Here is a 23,468-nt window from a genome sequence, read left to right on the forward strand (position 1 = left end):
ATGATTACAGATCTTCCCAGTCTGAAAGTCAGCCAGAGGCTGCATTTTGCTTACATCTCACCACTACAAATGGACAGTCACAGTACATTAGAAATTCTGGCACTTCAAAAACTATCCGATTTTTCCCTACAGACTGAAGGTCTTACCATTAACTTGGATCTCATTAAGATTTATTACAGGCATTCCAACAAGATCTATGGAAACTTGGTTACAAAATTCCCATAGTACAGAAAGGAAGAGATACAGATGGCAGCGGCATCCTGTCTCTGGCTGGCCGATGCAGTCTAAATTGTGACCACCTGGTACAATTATTTTCTTTGAAGTGTACACATTTTCTCCAGGCCTTGTAATCAAATACTACTTTACAGCAGGTAGTAACATTACTTCCCTTGTGGCAAACAATGACAACTTGATTAGAAAGATAAACACAGCTCCAGTCAAATGTTTTAATCACCAGAGGCAGCACGTCCTTATTCTAAACCTCAGTGTTAGCCAGCAGTTTCCAGTATTCTCAGCAAAGTTCTTTACAATTTAAAATTTTATTTGCACACTGCAAAACTTGGATCAATTTATTCTCAGAGTGCATATGAGGCCTTCTATTAAAAAGATAACTTGAAGTTGGAAAATGTGATTTTTAAAAAAATAACTCCCCATCATATCACTTTTACAAAATTCAGTCTGCATTATCATTTCTTTTTTCTGCGGCGGGAGAGAGCTCATAAGAAAACAGGTGATGCTGATGAGCATAATAATATAAGCTAATTGATATAAACTAAAATTAGTTGGACAGCGACACTTAGAATGTGGAAGGTGATGTTACAGCAGAGGTTAAGAATAGGTTTGTAGGGCTTCCCTGGTGGCACAGTGGTTAAGAATCCGCCTGCCAATGCAGGGGACACGGGTTCGATACCTGGTCCGGGAAGATCCCACATGCCGCAGAGCAACTATGCCCGTGACCCATAACTACTGAGCCTGCGCTCTAGAGCCTGCGAGCCACGCCTACTGAAGCCCACGCGCCTAGAGCCCCTGCTCCGCAACAAGAGAAGCCACCGCAATGAGAAGCCCGCGCACCGCAACGAAGAGTAGCCCCTGCTCGCCGCAACTAGAGAAAGCCCGCGTGCAGCAACGAAGACCCAACACAGCCAAAAATAATAAATAAAAATAAATTTATAAAAAAAAAGAATAGGTTTGTATAGATGGCCAACAGGCACGTGAAAAGATGCTCAACACCACTAATTATCAGAGAAATGCAAATCAAAACTACAGTGAGGTACCACCTCACATCAGTCAGAATGGCCATCACTGAAAGTCTACAAATAATAAATGCTGGAGAGGGTATGGAGAAAAGGGAACCCTCCTACACTGTTGCTGGGAATGTAAATTGGTGCAGCCACTATGGAAAACAGTATGGAGGTTCCTCAAAAAAATAAAAATAGAGTTGCCATATGATCCATCAATCCCACTCCTGCGCATATATCCAGAGAAAGCTAATTTGAAAAGGTGCATGCACCCCAACGTTCATAGCAGCACTATGTATAATATCCAAGACACGGAAGCAACCTAAACGTCCACTGACAGACAAATGGATAAAGAAGATGTGGTGTATATATACACAATGGAATACTATTCAGCCATAAAAAAGAATGAAATAATGCCATTTGCAGCAACTTGGATGGATCTACAGATGATCATACTAAGTGAAGTAAATCAGACAAAGACAAATATAATATGATATCACTTATATGTGGAATCTAAAATATGATACAAATGAACTTATTTACAAAACAGAAGCAGACTCACAGACATAGAAAACAAACTTATGGTTACCAAAGGAGAAGGACGGGAGAGGGATAAGTTAGGAGTTTGCGATTAGCGGATACAAAGTACTGTATATAAAACAGATAAACAATAAGGTCCTACTGTATAGCACAGGGAAGTATATTCAGTATCTTATAATAAACCATAGTGGAAAGGAATATGAAAAAGAATATATATACATATATATAAAAAACAATCATTTTGCTATACAGCAGAAATTAATACAACATTGTAAATCAACTATGCTTCAATTTAAAAAATTTTTAAAAAAAAGAATAGGTCTGTATAAGGCGCTGGCACATCACCACAGTTACTGAGCAAAGAAGAAAAAAAGCATCACTCACAATCAACCTGCCTCTAAACATGCAACTGACATTCAAGACAAACAGTTCAAAAGATTTACGGGTTCTCTTATGATTTTCTGATTTATTTAAGAACTCTTTCTCAATCCCAAACCTAATTCTTTCCTCCTCTACCCATTCACTGTCCTCTGAACACACACTCTGTAGCACTAATTCCACTGCACTCTAGTTATCTGTTTCTACCACTGTCTCTCTGTCCTCCCACTGCCACACAGACCTGCACATGCACGTATGCATGTGCGTACACACACCTGGAGTGAAGGGCCACGTGGTCATCTGGGCATTCCCAGTGGCAGGCACCGTGCCTGGCTCCTAGGCACTCGGTCAATGTTTACAGAATAAATAACTGAATGCACCAATGAGTGTTAAATGAACTGAACACAAAATCACACACATTGTTAAAGCTGGGAAAGACTTCGGAAAATATCTAATCCAATGTCCTTTTTTACAGTCGATGAAACCAAGCAAAGAGAGGCGTAATGTCTCGCCACAGACATAGAAACCAACCCCAGGGCTGGTGAATCACATATTTGGGTACCTTCAAACAGCCATGGTGGATACTTTTCTAGTTTGTAGATGGCAGAGTCACTCTGTTTAGTTGCTACTCCCCCCCCCTTTATCTTTTGACTTTTTAAATCTATGATATAAAGGGGGAAATATAAGAATTATAACTGAAACTCAAATCAGTTTGGTTAAAAAGATTGGTATTACTGGCCAGAAAGAAGTTATCAGTTTATAAGTGGATTTTCACTACCTCTTTTAGTCCTCTGCTCCCACTGCTACATGACTAACAATTGGCTGCATTACAGAAGTCTTCATTATGTTTTTGTTAATCATACCACCATTCTCACCTTTTCACAGATAAGAAACAGACCTCCAAATTCAGGGATTCTATATGGTGACAAGAAATGAAACACGAATAAATGAGAGGGGCCATGCTGAAAATGTTAAAAGGTTATGGGAACAATAACTGTGGCATATCCATTCAGTAACATACTATGCAGTCATTACGAATTACATTTGAGTAGCTTGTAAGAGCATTGAGAAATATGATTATATTTCAGTGTTAAATGAAAAGAAAAAAGGTTTAAAATTGGGCACAAATTATTAAAACCCAGCAGAGAAAAATGACTAGAAGTAAATATACTAAAAGATGGTGGTTATATTTTGGTGGTGGAATTAGAGATTCTCTTTTCCTTTTCTATTTTTCCATATTTTAAAAATGTTCTAAAATGTATTTATATTACTCTCATAATGGAAAAATAAAACAGATTTAACTTTTTACAGAAATTCCGAAGTTGCTGTCAGAGGTTACACAACCAATATTAAATTTCCCTTTATGACGTTTTTCTTAAGTTTCCCTGTTTTTCTCTTCCTTCCAAATCCTGACAGAAAGCCTCTGGTGAGAACATCTTTTGAGCCCAGAAATAAGGTCCTGATTGAAGATATAAATTAAGGAAACCTAAAGCCACCTCTTCCCTCAGGACCTGTTTGAGAAACAGACTGAGAAATTCACTATATTTGTTAGAGTGAAGAACTTCCTGCAAAGGCCTTTTACTGAATTTTTTATGTTCTTAGAAAACCTGAAAGGGCCCTAAATAATTTACAGTGTCTTTCCTGGGTTTGGTTTCTTGATGTGTGTTCAATTTTTTTCTCCATGACAGTAAATGGTTTTCCTTTTGAGATCACTGATTACTCTGACACTAATGGCTCAATTAAATCAGAGATGTAACTTTTACGTACCATCTATATTAAGAAGAATAAAATAAGCTCAGTAGGAGGGAACCCTCCAGCTACTTCCTAAATTGCTTACAGCACATTCGCCACCCTTTTAAAAAGCTATTTCTCCAAAAAGTACAGTACAGTACTTGGTGTCTCTTCATGGCAGGTAGCTTTGCTTGGGCTCAGCTCTCACGCATTTCTAATGTCAGGCTGCATCAGGCAATCACCAAGCAAAGGCTAACAAATTAATGCTGCTCCTCCTTCCTCACCTCCTCTGGGAAAATCCTACATGATTGCCTGACACCTGTCAATGGATCTGCAGGCCCCCAGCTTTAACTGATACCCAAATGAACACAATAAACAGCTGGCTGAGTTTTCTCCCTCATCTGCACTGTCTGTTCTGCTCTCTACTCGTAAGTGTTCTTTCTACATGGTACAAACATGTGCTCATTGGAAAGCTGTCTGGGTTTCCAGTGAACTGTAAGAACAAATAAAACCTTTGCTGGTCTTAGGTTTAACTCTGAGAAGGAGATCAAAGCAGCAACTTAGGCAACTGTCCCGAGGCTCGAAGCAAGATACCACCGCTGGACTGTCCACCCTCTTACAGGCATAGCCAGCTCTTCCCAAAGGGAGAAGGAGGCGCTTTCTACTTCTGTTTCCCATGCCTTAGGGTTCTTGACTGTGCAACAGAGAGTATCATTCTCAAATAAATGGGCCTACTCTCCTCACAATTCCCTCAAACACAAGGCATTACAAATCACACTACTTTAACAAGGGAATGTGTAGATTATTTATGCCCAAACTTAAGAAAAAATTATAAACGATTTGAGATTGCTTAGAGAAATATGAATAATGTACAAGCATAAAAATAAATAATGCGAGAAAAGATTCCCTCTCGGGCTATTTCAACCCTTCAACTTTTGCCCACTATGACAAATAATAAATATTTAGGTTCATGATGCTCTCTGAGACAGTGTGAAATGCTATTTTGATCTCTTCAAGTCATGCAACTGTTTTCCTTGGAAATTTCTCTCTGCTAAACCCAATCTATTGAATTGTGTATGAACTTGTGCTCCCATTCAAATAAAAACATTAATGGATCAAATGTAAACCATATCTCCTCATGCTAGATTTTGCTTAGCATTAGTAAGTGCTAATAAAAATATCTAAGCAATCTTAACAAGAATCCATGAACGATGGCTCAGAACCTTTCCTTCCAAAATCTAGTTTTGCTTCACTCATACAGTCTCACTGCCCATCCCACCAACAAAAGCATGCCTGGGCAAATTCATGTGCAGATGCCAGGATAGCTAAGCGGTGGTCTTCTTTTAGTCAGGTATTATAAACAAATTACATGGGCTGTCTGGGGAGAGAGGAGAAAAGCAACAGAGAAAGCAGAAGATTCAAGAAGAAGCTAAGTGCAAGCTTGCAGAAACTATGGCTACCTGAGTTTTCCACTGTCAAGATACCAGAATCATAGTTTTAGAAATGCAAGACATTGATGAGATCCTGTTCATACGTTCGATTTATAGGGAAATAGGCTTTAGGGAGGTTTGGTGACTCATTCAAGGTCATATATCTGGTTGGCAGCAGAGCTAGGAAGAGAATCTGGGTCTTTTGGCTCCAAGACCTCTTTCAATTATATTACAAAACATCTTTATTCCTATTAACAGTCAAACTTAAAAATAAACCATTTGGATGAAAATCTTTATAAACTGGTTTATACAATCCCTATTTTTATATACAGAATATAATTAACATTATTGAACCATTTCTCTGTGAATGAAGGCCACCGTTATGGAGATCAATGATGTCAACTCTGTAATACAGGGTCTGTGAATGCTGATTTGACTTAGAGTGTAGTGCAATGCTGGGGATATGATGACTACTTTTTATGGATTTCTATGGATTTGCTCTTTGTTCTTATACCTTGCTGCTCTGTCTGCTCTAAGTATCATCCCCTTCCCTCACCTTCTAATTCTAATTCTCAACCCATGTTTTCTAAAGTCTGTTCCCTAGAGTCACATGAAATGCAGACAAATGTATATATTCATTGCAGCATTACTCATAGTAGCAAAAACAAAACCAAAAACCATAATTGTCCAACATAAGAAATGTTTAGTGAGTAGCACTTTCAAGGAACAGATACTATGCAGCCATTAAAATTACCTTCACATGAAGAGGTTTTAATAAAATGAAGTGCTTAGCTAATAATGTTAAGTGAAAAAAGCAGGATATAAAACTGCAAGACATGAAAAATGCTCAAAATCTCAAATCTCAAAAATGATTAGAGTGAGGGAAATATACCCAAAATGTTTACAATGGTAGGATTACAGATAATTATTAGTCTCCTATTATACCCTTCTACTTATTTCTATTTATTTCTGCAATAAAAGTGTAACACTCAAATTCAGAAAAAGAATTTTTAAAAAGAAAATGTCACATTGGAAAATATAACCTAACTGGTCAGAACTATATAAAATAATAATATATAAATCCTAGGTGAGAATCTATAGCCTCTGTGACATGGATGGTTGCAGGTGGCTTTAGCTTTCTTCCCATTTTTTGCTGGATTTCAAGTATGTCAGGTTGCTGGAGAGTTGAATTGTGAATGAGTAAAGCATTAAGATATATATGTATTTAAAGGGTGCGAGAGGATACTGAGAGAGAAAGAGAAAGGAGGGAGAAAAGGTCCTGAGCCAATGCTTTTAGACAAGCATCTAGGGATTTTTTTTCATTAACTGCTTTTAGAAGTTTAGAAGCCACAGATGGTGGTAACTGCCATTAAGTCACTCAGGTTGATTTATCAGTGGATGAGCATTAAAGACAAATTAACCACTCAAGAGACCAGGATATTGTCTAATTAACAATTAACTACTTCCTAAAACTGGGAGAGCTGAATTAAGAATGCAAGGAAGTAAAACTGGGAAAGCATGGAAAGAAGCTAAGCAGTTTAAAGCAAATGAGTGGCTTAGTGTAAGATGTTTGTATCTGAAGGTGTTAGATATTATTACCAATTTTCTGTCCTGATTCCTTTGTATCATGATGAAATTTTTTTCTGTTAGATAGTAATAACTTTTGATATTTTCTCCTCTTTTTTGGAATAAAATCATTCATATGTTCATATATGGGTAGTGGAGGAGAAGGCAGTGTTTTGATTTCACAACTCACAGTGACATTCATGTGTCACCTCATGCAGGAATGACCAAGGGCAAACCGAGCCTGGAGCGGGTGATTTAAAGGTAGTTGTTGCCTGACTTCTCAGAGCTTCTGAAGATATTTTTAAGAACTTGCCTCTGTCTCCCCAAACACTGCATGTCAAGAAAAAACTCAACTAGCACTTTAAACTGGTCTCAGTGGTAGACAAGATCCAAATCTGTTCTCATTCAGCACTAGCGGCATTTGCAATATGAAGGACTAAGGACTTCCCCAAATATAATATATTTTACTATCATAATAACCCTGTGAGATTTTATTAGCCCAACTTTATACATGAAGAAACAGAGGCTCTAGGCATTAATCATACCAGTATTAAGCTAGAGGAAAGGCTGGGAATTTAGATCCTCTAACTCTCAATCCTGTAGTTATTTCCACTATTTCATGCTGTAGAGTTTATTGATAGATTAATTCCATGGCAAAGTATTTGTTCCTAAGGGTCACGTACAAATGTACCTCTGCAGATTAGATTAATCATTGCTCAACAACAGTGCAGGTGAGTGGAAAATTATTCCTGAGGGAGGAAAAGTTGAGTGGTGGGAGGTTGCAGCTGATGTTGATTCCCATCTCGGCATCCCCTTGGGTCCCTTCATCACATGGACTGCATCTCTCTTCTCCTCACAAACCCATGTTCATTGTTTGTCCCTCAGGGTTTAGGCAAATGCCTCCCCTAAAGAATTCCATTGAAAACTTGAGCCACTTTCATTATTCCTTTACGCCACATCCCCTCAGCTTAACTTAAATAGCTTGTGCATATTACAGAGCATACTTATTTCAAAATCCTCAGGAATTTTTCTTCAGAAGTCATATATTTATGTTTCAGCGCCCACCTAGACTTCATTAAGGAAGGTCTCTGTTTTCCTTTTCTATACTCATACCCCTTTCTTCCAACTGCCTAGCATATTGCTATGCATTCAACAAATGACTACTGAGTGAATGAGAACCTGCATTAATATGGTGAAAGCCCAGCTTGATTAGCAATGAGGAGGCTGGAGTCCCAGCTCTACAACTAAGTAACTGTGTTACTTCAGGCAAATCTGTGGGTCTCAGTTTTCTCATTATAAAATGGTTATGGGTAATCCTAATATTTATATGGAACCATAAAAGATCCAGAATTGCCAAAGCAATCCTGAGGGAAAGAAAAACAAAGGAGGAGGCATAACCCTCCCAGATTTCAGACAATACTACAAAGCTACAAAAATCAAAACACTGTGGTATTGGCACAAAAACAGACATATGGATCAATGGAACAGAATAGAGAGCCCAGAAATAAACCCACACACCTATGGTCAATTAATCTTTGACAAAGGAGGCAAGAATATACAATGGGGAAAAGACGGTCTCTTCACCAAGTGGTATTGGGGAAGTTGGACAGCCACATGTAAATCAATGAAGTTAGAACACTCCCTCACCCCTACACAAAAAATAAACTCAAAATGGCTTAAAAACTTAAACATAAGACATGACACCATAAAACTCCTAGGAGAGAGCATAGGCAAAATATTCTCTGACATAAATCATACCAACGTTTCCTTAGGTCAGTCTCCCAAGGCAATAGAAGTAAAAGCAAAAATAAACAAATGGAACCTAATCAAACTTATAAGCTTTTGCACAGTAAAGGAAACCATAAACAAAATGAAAAGACAACCTACGGACTGGAAGAAAATATTTGCAAATGATGCAACCAATAAGGGCTTAATTTCCAAACTATACAAACAGCTCACACAATTCAATAACAACAAAAACAACCCAATCGAAAAATGGGCAGAAGACCTAAATAGAGGTTTCTCCAAAGAAGACATACAGATGGCTAACAGGCACATGAAAAGATGCTCATCATCACTAATTATTAGAGAAATGTAAATCAAAACTACAGTGAGGTATCACCACCTCACACCAGTAAGAATGGCTATCATTAAAAAATCTACAAATAATAAATGCTGGAGAGGGTGTGAAGAAAAAGGAACCCTCCTACAGTGTTGGTAGGAATGTAAATTGGTGCAGCCACTGTGGAAAACAGTATGGAAGTTCCTCAAAAAACTAAAAATAGAGTTGTCATATGATCCAGCAAGCCCACTCCTGGGCATATACCCAGACAAAACTATAATTTGAAAAGATACAAGCACCCCTACATTCATAGCAGCACTATTTACAATAGCCAAGACATGGAAACAACCTAAATGTCCACTGACAGATGAATGGATAAAGAAGATGTGGTACATATATACAATGGAATACTACTCAGCCATAAAAAAGAACGAAATAATGCCATTTGCAGCAACATGGATGGACCTAGAGATTATCATACTAAGTGAAGTAAGTCAGAAAGAGAAAGACAAATACCATATGATATCACTTATATGTGGAATCTAAACTACAACACAAATGAACATATCTATGAAACAGAAACAGACTCACAGACATAGAGAACAGACTTGTGGTTGCCAAGGGGGAAGTGGGGTGGGGGAGGGAAGGAGTGGGAGTTTGGGATTAGCAGATGCAAACTATTATACATAGGATGGATAAACAACAGGGTCCTACTGTATAGCACTGGGAACTATATTCAATATCCTGTGATAAACCATAATGGAAAAGAATATGAAAAAGAATATATATATATATATATATATATATATATATATATATATATATATATAAACTGAATCACTTTGCTGTACAGCAGATATTAACACAACATTGTAAATCAACTATACTTCAATAAAATTTAAAAAGTGATTATGGGGTCAGGAAGTAGATGGACTATTTGACTTCTATGATCTCTGAGATGCTATGAAAATTTAAATATTATTTTGATTGGGCTGATCATAGCCTTACTTTACTCCACTGGGGATGAGCGAGGAGATGAATGAGAATTCCAAAGAGAAGATTGTTAAACACAAGACAAATACAGAGACCAAATAAATAAATACCCAACAGGCAGAAGAGAGCCATTGTGTCTGGAAAACATAATAAAGCAAAGGAGAATCAGAGAGAGTAGAGATGTCCTGGGTGAGGCTAGAAATGGGTATCTATCGTGTGGATGTAAAGAGGTTAAAAGGTTGAATGAAAATGTGGACAGCTTAATAACTAGAAAAACTGCATCAGTGGTTAGGCATGTGCAGCATTTTTTTTAAAATCTGCTCTTCTGTTTGCTATTCAAGCTTGAAATCAAATGTTAAGAATGTCAGCATTGAGACTATTTAGATCATGTGAAAGAAAATAAGATGTAAAATAACAACTCCCTTGTAGAAATAAAAACAGAAGCTCCTGGTATTAAAAAGGAAATTAATACTACCAATGTTTGACCATTAGAAATCTATTTTCCCATACTTTTTTCTCCATTTCTGGGGGGGGGGGCAGGGGTGGTATGGCAATTTTAATCAAGATATTTTTCCTGAATAAGTTTAATTTTATTAAAGATTTTAATAATTCCAAGTAATACTGCACTGGTTTCATTAAAATTAGGTTTTAGCCGACAAACCATGTAATAGATAAAATGGTGTTGTAAGGAGGTCTATCCAGGCCTTCATTAATAAGCTCCTTCGGATAATATGAACTTATGGAAGGCAGTGAACCGAAGTGTCCAGTGTGGTGTTAGGGGCTAGGATTCATCTGAGGAGCTTAAGGAAAAGAAAGTCAAGTTCAGCTTGAAACTTCAGGAAAAAAATGGTACCTCTTTAGAAAAGAAGATCTCTGAAATTAAAAAATAACACTTGAAGCAACTAACGGTTCTTGGATTATTGGATGTAAAAGTTTTCAGCTGGTATCCAAAATTGAAGTGACACTTTAAAAGATTAAATCAACAGGAGCACATGGTTGATAAAAGGGCAGAACAATTCCATTTAAAAAAGAGCCAAAATTTTAAAGGGATTTGATATTTAAGAGCCATTTTTAGAAATCTCCTGATGAAATCTTTGATACTAAAACTGCAGAGAAGAAACTTACTGTTAATCCATGTTATATAACTTTGAATCCAGTCTGCCCTTCATCTTCTATCAAAGAAAAGGACCTAATTTAACCAAAATCTAAAAAGAAATTTTTTCAGGGAAAAAACATTGTGTGTGTGTGTGTGTGTGTCTATTAAAGACCAACATACCTGCTTCATCATAGGATACAGTCAATTTTTCTAGCATTTCTCGGTCAATTGATAGAATCTGCTGTTCAAGGATGGTCTGGTAAGACAATACACTATTTTCTTTGTCTTTCTCGTAGTCTTGAAGATGCTGTTTAAGGGCCTCTGGGAGTCGAGATTTTACATATTCAGCTGCCGTCTGCAGATAAAACAAGTAGAGAACCCCATTAGTATTTCTCATCTTAGGCTTTTCACTTCCCCTCAGGTGCTGTAGTGAGAACTCAAAGTACTGTGGAACCAGCCCTTTAGACAATCACATCCTTGTCACTGTTGTCAGTTTTAGACTCCACTGTACCAAGTAAGGTTGATCTTCAAATACACAGAATTACAGACCTCTAAGAGTTTTCTATCAGGTTTAAAGGTACAAAAGATGATGGATTGGCATTCATGGAGTTGAACTCAGACTTTCAGCTATTCCACTGAACCCAGAGGGCCCTGTGATAGTAATTTCACTGGATATAAATCTGACTCGCCCTAATCTAGAATGCATAAGCTAGTAACTCATCTCAGCAGTAAGCCCTCCTATGCTGTGGCATCCAAACCTCTGCTTTGTTATTCTCTGCTCATTAATGCTTATGCAGGAACTCTTGTGAAGTAAATAAAAAGGAAAGCCCTCTGCTAGGGCTGATAACGGAATCATAGGAGAAACAGAAAACGAAGAGACCTGAAACAAAGATGCCTCAACCTGAAAAGAACTGTTCACCACTTAAATATCTTGGCCTTTATATATACTATTCTTAACTTTTTTTCCCCTGCTTCTACATTATCTGCACAGTTTACTCCCAAGTAGTAACATCTGAAATTACACACAGTGACTTTCAACCAGGTAAGCAAGCTTCCCTTGGAGGTAGGAAGGAAGACATCTGTACTTTGAAAAAGACCTTCCCCAAGATTCTGATACATTCTTCTGGTGGACTGGGGCCACAGCACACTCTTTTCCCTTCCAGTTAAGAATCACAGTTAAAGTTAAATAGAACTTTAAGGGAGAAATTAAGTAATACGGCAGCATGTATGACTCAGGAGAATTGAAATTCTTAAAACATATCTCTTGAGAATGCCAAGAGTTTTGGCATCTTCTTACACTGCGGTCCTCCATCATATGTATAGGGTCTAAAGTTGATAAATAAATGAAGGCATACATCTATTGTTTAAAGTTATACTCACAATCAGTAGAAAACTAAAATAAAAGAAACTGTTAAACAGGATTGTCTCTGGGGTATGGGCCCAGAATAAGGTGAAGACACATCTACATAGTTTAATATTTTTTAAAAATTCCTGTAATTAAAAAAAATTATCTTTAAAATATGTTCTTTTGGTAAAGAACCTTTGTAGTTTTCCTTCTAAATGTTAGCACAGTTTAGGATGAAAAGAAACTTGCCAGAACAATGACAACTGACTTCTCAGGAAAAACTCACTGGGAAGTGGTGGAGAAAGTTGTATTTCAGTCTTCAGAGTAGCCAAATATAGCACACAACACTTCATTTCCAGATTTATATTTGGATCCCCTAAGTCGGTTGCTGATGAAATTACAACTTTAAAATATCACCAGTATATCAACAGTGAAATAACACTGTTCATTTTCTCTGCCAGCCAGCTAGTGCAGAACAAATAAAATTATTCCATAGAATGTAAATGGACTCAGCACATTAGCACAACATATTTGATTCTAGAGTTTAATAACAATTTTCTCCTGACAATGGAAAATGAAGAGACATACTGCAGAATAACTATTTTAAAATTCACACTACCTTGCTATTCACTGTAACACGTGTCTTTAATCTTTTTCCTTGGAAATATCTATGAGGTACAGGAAATAATTCCATAATGCACGTTTAACAAATATTGGTGTATTCAGTATAACTGAAAGCATACCACACATTTCCTTCCTATTGTGTCCACTGATTTACTCTTTTAATTCAAATCATGGTGGAGGTCTTGGAACTGGGCCTATATTTTTTACTATAGTGGAGTTAAATTTTGGCATTTCATTTCTAAAACAGTATAACTTCATGTATAGTCAGCCCTCTGTATCTGCGGGTTCCACATCTGTGGATTCAACCAGCTGCAGACAGAAAATATTTGGAAAGAAACCCTGCCCCACCAGCCCAGGTAGGTGCCCTCAGCCAGCACCAGAGCTCCTCCAACGTGGCCCTCAGCCTTGCCCATCCCATCGGGCACCCTTGGCAGGCACCGGCATCCCCCCAAAGCGGCTCCCGCCCCAGGGGTCAGCCCCGCACACCAGAACACGTGCAACAGTTGTAGCCAGTCCTTACAGCCAGCTGCACTGGGGGCCAGCCCTGCACACCAGTGTGGCCTCAGTAAGAGGACCATTTTCTTACACCATATACAAAAATAAACTCAAAATGGATTAAAGACTTTAAGGCCTGAAACCATAAAACTCCTAGAAGAAAACACAGTCAGTATGCTCTTTGACACTGATCTTAGCAATATTTTTTTGGCTCTGTCCCCTCAGGCAAAGGAAACAAAAGCAAAAATAAACAAATGGAACTATATCAAACTAAAAAGCTTTTGCACAGCAAAGGAAACCATCAACAAAACAAAAAGGCAACCTAATGAACAGGAGAAGCTATTTGCAAATGGTATATCTGATAAGAGGTTATTATCCGAAGTATATAAAGAAGTCATACAATTAAATTTTAAAAATCCATTTAAAAAATGGGCAGAGAACCTGAATAGACATTTCTCCAAAGAAGACATACAGATGGCCAACAGACACATGAAAAGACGCTCAACGTCATTAATCATCAGGGAAATGCAAATCAAAATCACAATGAGATATCACCTCACACCTGTCAGAATGGCTGTCATCAAAAAGACCACAAATAACAAGTGTTGGTAAGGATGCAGAGAAAAGGGAACCCTTGTGCACTGTTGGTGGGAATGTAAATTGGTTCTGCCACTATGGAAAACAGTATGAAGGTTCCTCAAAAAATTAAAAATAGAACTACCAAACGATCTAGCAATTCCACTTCTGAGTATTTACCCAAGGGAAAAAACCCCACTAATTCAAAAAGATATATACACCCCTATGTTCACTGTAGCACTATTTACTATAGCCAAGGTATGGAAGCAACCTAAAAGTCCAGTAATAGATGAATGGATAAAAGAAGATATGGTATATATATGTACAAAGGAATATAACTCATCTATAAAAAAGAATGAAATCTTGCCGTTTGCAACAAAATGGTATCATGCTACGTGAAATAAATTAGGCAGAGAAAGACAAACACTATGTGATCTCATTTATATGTGGAATCTAAAAAACAAACGAACAAACCAAAGAACACAGAAACAGACTTATGGATATAGAGAACAAACTGGTGGTTGCCAGAGGAGAGGGAGTGGGAGGTTGGGTGAAATAGGTGAAGGGGATTAAGAGGTGCGAACTTCAAGTTATAAAATAAATAAATCATGGAGATGTAATACACAGCATAAGGAATATACAGGCATCCCTTACTTTATTGTGCTTCAATTTATTGCTTTTGTTTTTGTTTGTTTGTTTTTAAGAATTGAAGGTTTGTGGCAACCCCACATTGTAAGATAATGGTTGGCATTTTTTAGCAATAAAGTATTTTTTTTCAGAAAGTCTTCATTTTAAGCCATGAAATTGTTTCTGCGTATAGTTGATTAACAATGTTGTGTTAGTTTCAGGTGTACGGCAAAGTGATTCAGTTATATATATACATGTATCTATTCTTTTTCAAATTGTTTTCTCATTTAGGTTCTTACATAATATTGAGCAGAGTTCCCTGTGCTATACAGTAGGTCCTTGTTGGTTAGCCATTTTAAATATAGCAGTGTGTACATGTCAATCGCAAACTCCCTAACTATCTTACTCAGTGGACTCAGCGGATGAAAAAAAATAAAGTGTTTTTAAATTGAGTTACATTACATTGGTTTTATAAGACATAATGCTATTGCACACTTAATAGACTATAATGTAAAAATAACTTTTACACGCAATCGGAAACCAAAAAATTCGTGACTCACTTTATTGCAATATTTGCTTTATTGCGGCGGTCTGGAACCAAACCCACAATATCTCGGACGTATGATTGTAGTCGATAATACTGTAATAATTTTGTATGGTGACAGACGGTTACTGGACTTACTGTAGTGATCATTTTGTAATGTATTTGATTGTCAAATAACTATGTTGTACACCTGAAACTAACACAATACTGTACATCAACTATACTTCAATTTTTTTAAATTCCAAAAAAATACTAGAGAGTTCCCAAAAGCAAAAAGTGAATTTGTCATGCCAGCAACTATTTACATAGCATTTACATTGTATTTAACAATTTACATAGCATTTACATTGTATTAGGTATTATAAGTGATCTAGAGATGATTTAAAGTATATGCATAGGTTATATGTAAATATTACACCATTTAATATGCAACTTGAGTGAGTCATATTTTGGTATCCAAGAGGGTCCTGGAACCAATCCTCTGTGGATACTGAGGGACTACTGTATAGAGTTCTTTCCTCTGGGAAAGATTTTTAAGAGGAATAGAAAGAAACAACTCTAGCAAAATACTAGCTTCTATCAAGATATTTCAAGAAATCACCTTTATACTGAGGTGATTCTCTAAATGTATTCAAATGTCAGTCAAAACCTTATGTTCAAGCATAAACCTATGCCAAAAAACAGGATGTCATACAAATACCTTATGATCTCATTTATATGTGGAAAATAAAAACAAAACAAAACCAAAACACAAAACCAAACTCATAGATACAGAGAATAGACTGGTGGGTGCCAGAGGTGAGCAAAATGGGTGAAAGTGGTTAAAAGATATCAAACTTCCACTTATAAAAAAAATAATAAGTCCTGGGGTTATAATGTACAGCATAGTGACTATAGTTAATAAGGCTGTATTGCTTAGTTGAAAGTTGATAAGAGAACAGATTTTAAACATTTTCATCACAGGAAAAAAATGCATAACTATGTGTGGTTAACTAGACCTTATTGTGGTGATCATTTTGCAACATATACAAATATTGAATCATTATGCTGTACACCTGAAACTAATATGTCAATCATATCTCAATAAAAAAACAGGCTGTCATATTATTAACTGAGATTGGAATTATTACACAAGTGATAGATAATACAAATAGCAATTTAAATTTTAAAACTTCACTATAATTCTAAAAATGAAGTGAAAGACAAAATTAAAATATAGGATTACTTATCTATTCTTTAATCAATGATAAGTGCTACTAGAAGTTTAAGTCCTAAATTGTATATTCTTATAACCTAACTATTCCAGAAACAGTACTTTGTTACCATTTTCAGTGTCTTGCATTTGTGCAGTACTTTATACTTTTCTGAGCAATTTATGCTGTTATCATTCTGTATCTTCAAAATAACTTTGAGTGAAAGTAGGCAAATTATGGATTTGGCCAATCCTTCACATCCTTCAAAGTAAGCTCAAATGCTATAAACTCTGTTAGTGAACCCACCTAATAGCAACCAACAGTCTTTCAAGTATTTATAGAGGTACAGGTATTTTAGCTCCCCAGTCTGGCTGATGTAAAGACTGTATCTTACACATCTTGTGTTCTCCCAGCACCCAGTTCAGTACTTTCTACCATAGAAGCTTAATATCTTCACTGTATCCAAAAATCAGGGACTTTGAGATAGCTTTTAGAGAAAACTTTTGGACAGTTCATAATTCTTTGCCTGCAATCAGAACTTCCTTTCATGATTCTAGAAACAGCATACACATCTGGTTTTCTACTGGCAAATGGAACTACCCCTGGTCTTCAATCATTATTGGAGCCATTATTTTAGGAAGTAAACGGCTGAAACCCAAATCATCATTCACATGCCAACATGGTAAATTATGTACTTCATATACAAAGCTGTATATGAAGCTTTATTTAATGACTTCCTCTCCATAATTGTTTGATCTTTTCCATTCTTGCCTTTATTTCTTCATTTGGCAATGAACTCAATTCTGCTAGGGACTCTCTGAGCAGTCATGCAGAATGCCTCAGAATTGTGTCCGAGTGAAGGGTTGCCTTGAGGGGTGTCAACTCCTCCTGGGCATTCACGTTTTGCTTGTCTGAACTGCTGAGTAGGTTCCCAAACATACCCCAGGTGGTGGCAGAGAAGCCTCAGGACAGAAAGGGGAAGACACAGGTTCATCAGTTCTTCCGGTTACACCTGGGAAGATGGTGAACAGCTAGAATAAAAAGATGAGCTAAAAGCTTGTGAGGTAGGGCACAAAAGGTGCCCAAAGCACCTTCTTACAGAATGTGCATACATCCATATTACCCATGCCAACTTCAGTCTGGAAGACAGAAAAGGGCTAGAGTATAAACTCTTTAAAAGGACTCAATGGATGAAAAAGATAAAAGAAGCAGAATGATTGAGGATCTAAATTCTGGGAACCTAGTGGATAGAATGCTGACCTAGTAGGTCATTATGCTAAAACGCTATTTACTATAACAGTTGAATGTTCTTTAAGAAATAACCAATGTATATGAAAGAGTTTGATGGGGGACAGGGAGGGAGAGTGCAAAAAAAAAAAGGGCATTTCAAAAGCTGCTAAACGCTTCACAGTTCATCTTAAAAAGAAAACCTGTCAGCCAGCCAATTCTAATTTATTGAGCGTCTGCTGAGTAAAGCACATTAGATTTGACACTGTTGGGAGAACAGACCTCTGCCATCAACCTGCAGTTTTAACATGCAAACAGCACACACAGGTGAAACAGTGGAAAAACACATTTTACAAACCAATACAAAAACAGACATGAATCTTGAGATGAATTTTGTTTAACATATGAGCTACTGTGAGTGCTGAGCGGCCTCTAGGGAGAGAAATTAAAGAGGGCACAAGAAAAAGAATCAGGAAATCATTCCGGTGGAGTTTAAGGATCAGTTTCGAGGTAAGAAGTTCTTGCTGGAGGAAAGAAAAGCAATCTAGAAGGTAGTGAATGTGAGTTCACGGGGAGAAATCATAAAAGAAGGTGATGAAACTAGGAGTCTGAGAGAGCTGGCAGGTGGAGAAGTTTTAACTCCCTGTTAAACCAGGGAGCTTTGATTTGTAGCAGTTAGTAACAGGAAACAACCGAAACATCAAAAAGAGTGAATAAATTATCAAATCTTGTCTGAGTAAAAATGTGCTTGGAGTTGAGCTTAAAATGCACTGAAAGAGAAAAAGATTAAAGCAGGGAGACAAGTAAAAAGTCTGAAGGAAAGGAAAATGGCCTTCTACACTGTGATTGGAATATAAATCGGACACTTTGGGGACAGCAAATGAAAAAAAGTAACAAAAACTTAAAGTAATTTACACTTTTAACCTAGTAATTGTCTTTCCAGGAATTTATTTTAAGAAAAAGTTAAAGATGAGCATAAAGACTTGTGTAGCAAACATGTTTATCAAAGTATTATTCAAGATAATGAAAGTTTGTCTACAAATTGGTTGATTACATCATGGGATAGCCAAGAAATGGAATACAATGCAGCTATTAAAAATCATGTCATGAAAGAATACTAATAATGTAGGAAAACGTTCATAATGAAGAGCAGATTACAAAGCAGTTTGTTTACGACACACATGAGGGGAAAATGGTTGAATTATGTTAATATGCATCATTAGTTATCTCAGACGAGTAAGAGTTTGGGTGATATTTTTTCTCTATGTGGTTTTCTTCATTTTCCAAATTTTCGAAAATAAAAAAAATAGAAAAATGATTGACCACTTTCTATGTGCCAAGCACTGTGCTGAATGCTTCACATGTGTTCGCTTATTTCACCCTCACGAAAACACTTATTGGTTTTCACAGATGAGGAAACAGACTCAGAGAGGTTAAGTAATTTATCCTTCGTTACGCAGTGAGTCGTGGATTGGAACAGGAATCACCAAATGCTTTTGAACCAGAAAAGAAAAAAAATTTTGTATTTTAAAAAGAAGGCAATGCCTACTGTGGTCCCTTCTTTTGTAGGGTAAAGCAGCCCCAGACTAGGATAAAGCCGTTGAGAAGAGAATAAAAAAGCACATGAGCAAAGCTTGGTGACAGATGGAAAAGCAAAACCCATAAAATGGCTTCAGTGTTGCAAAACTGGAAGCTAAAGATGATGGAGATGCTATTGAAAACAATGGGAAAACAGAGTACAGTGAAACATATTAAATTTACTTTGAACACTTAACTGTAAGCCTGAAAACCATCCACCTCTCTGTATTTTATGGAATATCCACCACCCCTTAAAAAAAGAAAAATCTCTAGGAGGAAAAAGTATTATTTTATAGAACTCCAAAGAAAAATATCATACTAATGATTTTGGTTACAAGTTCCAGGGAGGCAAAAGTTATTTCCAAGAAAAGATATTAAATGATATTAAATTAAATTCTAATAGAGCCTCCATTAGAGAAAGATCAGGAGTAAATTAGAACTATGTTCAAATCACTTTTAGTATTTTTCTCTAGGACTTTGCAAAGGGTAAGTTACTATTCATTTTAACTTTAATAGATTTAAAATAAAAATAGGCTTCTGATGTCCTTCACTATGAAAACATGCCTTACAATTTTTATTTAGTACTGCATATTTCATAGTTGTGGGAGGTTTTTTTGCCCCCTTCTTTTCAATCAAAGGTTCTATTTTATTACCAAGTCTAAGACCTAGTATACAGTATACAATTTTATATTTTAAAAAATTAGGTATGGTATCCAAAGGAAAGAAAGCTTCCCCTACACTCAATAAATTCTTACTTAGAAGATATTTTTAAAATCAAGGAATGGATTTTATCATTAAGTTTGTAATGAGTTGTTATAAATGTTGATCCTGGTGTAAAGACCCAATTTCAAAGCAAATTTGAAAAACCAACAGATGAGATTCTAAGATTACAAACCTGGAAAATTCATCTTAAGAAGAAATACCACTTTTGCCTCAAGGATGGTACAGGCTGTGCTTTGCCAAGATAAGAAGTTTCAGGATTTTAATATCTTTCCAATTATCTGATTTTATAAATTACCCTTCCCCCTTCATTTTACTTAATGTGCACACACACACACACACACACACACACACACACACACACACAGTAATTTGGCAGAGAGACATCCCCAAGCTCCACTGAAATGAATGGGACGAATAATTGATGGCAGCGCCTTTCAGTTTATATTTACACAATATATGCCTGGCTTGGAACACACAGTGCTGCTGCTTCTGATATGAGTGTCGATTATGAATGGACACAGGCTTCTAAGACTGGATCAAAAGGAGACTAAAGCAAAGGGGCTGATCCTGGGACCCATGCTAAGGCTAAAGTTAACATTGATGCCGCACACAATAAGGTGCTATATCTGGCTCCGAGGGCATCTGATCAGTGACCCTCTGAGGAGAAGCAGATTTTGACACTGAGGAAGACACACAAGGGAGGTTAGGTGGGAAATCAATTCTGCAAATGCTGAGTAGAAAAGAGCTGAATTTTAGGAAACAGTACCTCAGGGATGATTGTTAGGTATTCAGGAGATAAAACAGAGATCATAAAGGAGATCATTCAAAATTCGTGCCACAGGAAGACAGAAGAGAGAAGGGAGTAATATTTTTATTGCAGACAAGGTTGCCCTGCCCTTGAAGGGAGGTGAATGCACATGTGCTGAGTTGACAGCAGCCAGCATGGACGGCATGTGAATTTACTTAGGTCCACCTTGGCATCCATCTTTCTTAGGGTAACATATCATTAACTTTTGACAACTGCTCTTTGGCTCCAGGCACTTCAAAACAAAGTCAGAGTGAGCGCCCTTGCCCACCAGCAAGAGGGCAGAGGCAAGGGAGTTGTTCTTTTCTCTCGCCTGCCAAGAGTGTCATTTCTTTCCATTTTTAGTCTTTGCCACTTCTAACCTGGAGGGGTTATTTAAATAAGAAAAACCTCTTTGAGAGAACCATCTTGCACTCCTGAATTCACAATTCTGCCTCAAGAAGGCAAATTTGATTCCTTCAAGACACACGGCATAAGGAAGAAGTCTCAGACTTAAACCTGAAGTGTGTCAATGCTATCCTATGCTTATTATGGAGACTTGAGATTGCTCTGGAGACCCAAAGCTGTGGACGTGCAAATGCTGGTCAGTTGTGTGGCAAAATGACCACCACAGAGGGCATAACACTCAGCATGCTAGGGACTCGGAGCCACATAACCTACTTAATATGGAGAGTGAACTTTTCATTTAGTTTAAACACTAAGATGACGACTGCTAAGTTACAGGTTCAGGACAATGCCTCCGGGATTCCTCAAGGGATAAACCTTTAATAACTCTATCAGTCATCTGATCCATATGTAATCTGAGGCATATTCATATGGTAGCACCAAGCATGCTGTAGCATGAAAATATAATTAAAACTCCACTTCTTGAATGATGGCTTCCCTGACAGCAGATGGAGGCTTTATATATATATATCTCGCAGTACGGCGGTATCAAATACTGTTTAGCCATGTGGTCCATTTTCCTGATCTTATTATCTTGGTGAAATCTACACTCAAACTCTAAGCGATTAAAAATTTATCTTTTTACAGTCTAAAGAAAAGTTGAGGTTATTTCGCTACTACTACTACTAAAGTGATGATTAATAAATTCTTTGGCCCTCACTTGGTCCAGGAGGATCCCACATGCCACGGAGCAACTAAGCCCGTGTGCCACAACTACTGAGCCTGTGCTCTAGAGCCCGCAAGCCACAACTACTGAGTCCATGTGCCACAACTACTGAGCCCGCAAGCCACAACTACTGAGCCCATGTGCCACAACTACTGAGCCCGTGTGCCACAAGTACTGAAGCCGGTGCGCCTAGAGCCCGTGCTCCGCAACAAGAGAAGCCACCGCAATGAGAAGCCCACGCACCGCAATGAAGAGTAGCCCCCGCTCGCGGCAACTAGAGAAAGCCCACGTGCAGCAACGAAGACCCAACACAGCCATAAATAAATAAATAAATTAATTAATTAAAAAAAAAAAAGAAGAAGTGCCTTCAAAACCAGTATGAGATTTAGGCTCCTTGTATGTGCAGTGGGGGGCTGGAAAAGGGTTCATCTTTCTGTCCAGGAATCTGGTCTAACGTAGAACCCGAAAAGGATCCCTGCCCCCAAATCATTTTCCCTTTTGGCTTTGAGCCCTAAAATTCTAACATTACAGCTTGCAATCTCTGGTTTATGCCAGTTCTTCCCCTTCTCAAAAGGCAAATATTTTAAGGAAGAGTAATACACCAAGAAATGGTCAGTCTTAGTGTGGACATGTTGATCAGATTTTCACACACAGGGAGGGGGAATGAGAAGCAGGAAAGCACCCAGAGAAATCCCTGGGAATAAGGTGTAAAGTTGGCAAGTAAAGGTCAGGAAAGACAAATGTTGTCTACTCTGAAATTTAACCCTGTATAGAGGAAAACACAAAAATCTGTACTGCCTGAAAGTTTTATTTAGTCTTCACCACCATTGGCTCTACCCGCAAGACCAACCATCAAAACTATTTTGAGGTTAACCTGAGAAGGAAAACGTAATTTGTTGCATTTCACACATAGGTCAATAAAGAATGCATTCGGTAGCCATCTACCGTACATTGTTTTTCTTTTTTTTCACTTACTAAATTTATATTTTACCCCTTTCCAGACAGGATATGAGGCAACTGATCATAACACGGTACTTTCTATGTTAATTAATTTATAACATTGAAACTAAAGATGGAGTAACTTTAATATATTCTAAATATTACATCTTAAGGAGCCTTCACAGTGCCTTTTATGTTAAAGGTGCACAATATATGTTTTTTATATAAATGAATGAATGAAGTCAAACAACATGACCAATCTCAGTGGCACATTGTTTTAAAACTACTCCTGTATGGATAGGAGTCATCGCTTATGTTGCAAACGTATCTTCCAGAACAAAAGCTATTGTTGCCTCACCAGAGCTGCCACAGCACTGCCCTTCATCAGACCTCTACTACAGCTCTCTACCACTTAATTCTTAGTGTCTCCATCTAGTCATCTATTTGCCTCCTCACTAATTTATGAGCAACTAGCAGGTAGGACAAAAGTTTTTTCACATACGACGGTTTCCCTAATATCTAGCCCAGTGCAGGCATGCTGGAAGAAAATGATGAGGAGGGGGTGCTTTAAAACTAGGCTTAAAACCCTGTGAGTGATAATTCTATATAGCCACAAACATAAAAGAGAAAAGGACCAGGCCCCCCTG

The 23,468-nt window shown here is 37.4% G+C and overlaps 1 protein-coding gene across 1 annotated transcript in view; it reads right to left on the reverse strand.

Annotated features, from left to right (window-relative positions):
- Positions 1-23,468, reverse strand: part of PPM1L (protein phosphatase, Mg2+/Mn2+ dependent 1L) — a 310,451-nt gene that overhangs the window by 95,213 nt on the left and 191,770 nt on the right. Inside the window, exon 2 of the mRNA XM_061193485.1 lies at positions 11,215-11,389. Within this exon, the coding sequence (XP_061049468.1) occupies positions 11,215-11,389 (175 nt within the window). The remainder of the gene's footprint in view (positions 1-11,214; positions 11,390-23,468) is intronic.

Source organism: Eubalaena glacialis, chromosome 6, assembly GCF_028564815.1.
Source record: "Eubalaena glacialis isolate mEubGla1 chromosome 6, mEubGla1.1.hap2.+ XY, whole genome shotgun sequence".
Taxonomy (NCBI): Eukaryota; Metazoa; Chordata; class Mammalia; order Artiodactyla; family Balaenidae; genus Eubalaena; species Eubalaena glacialis.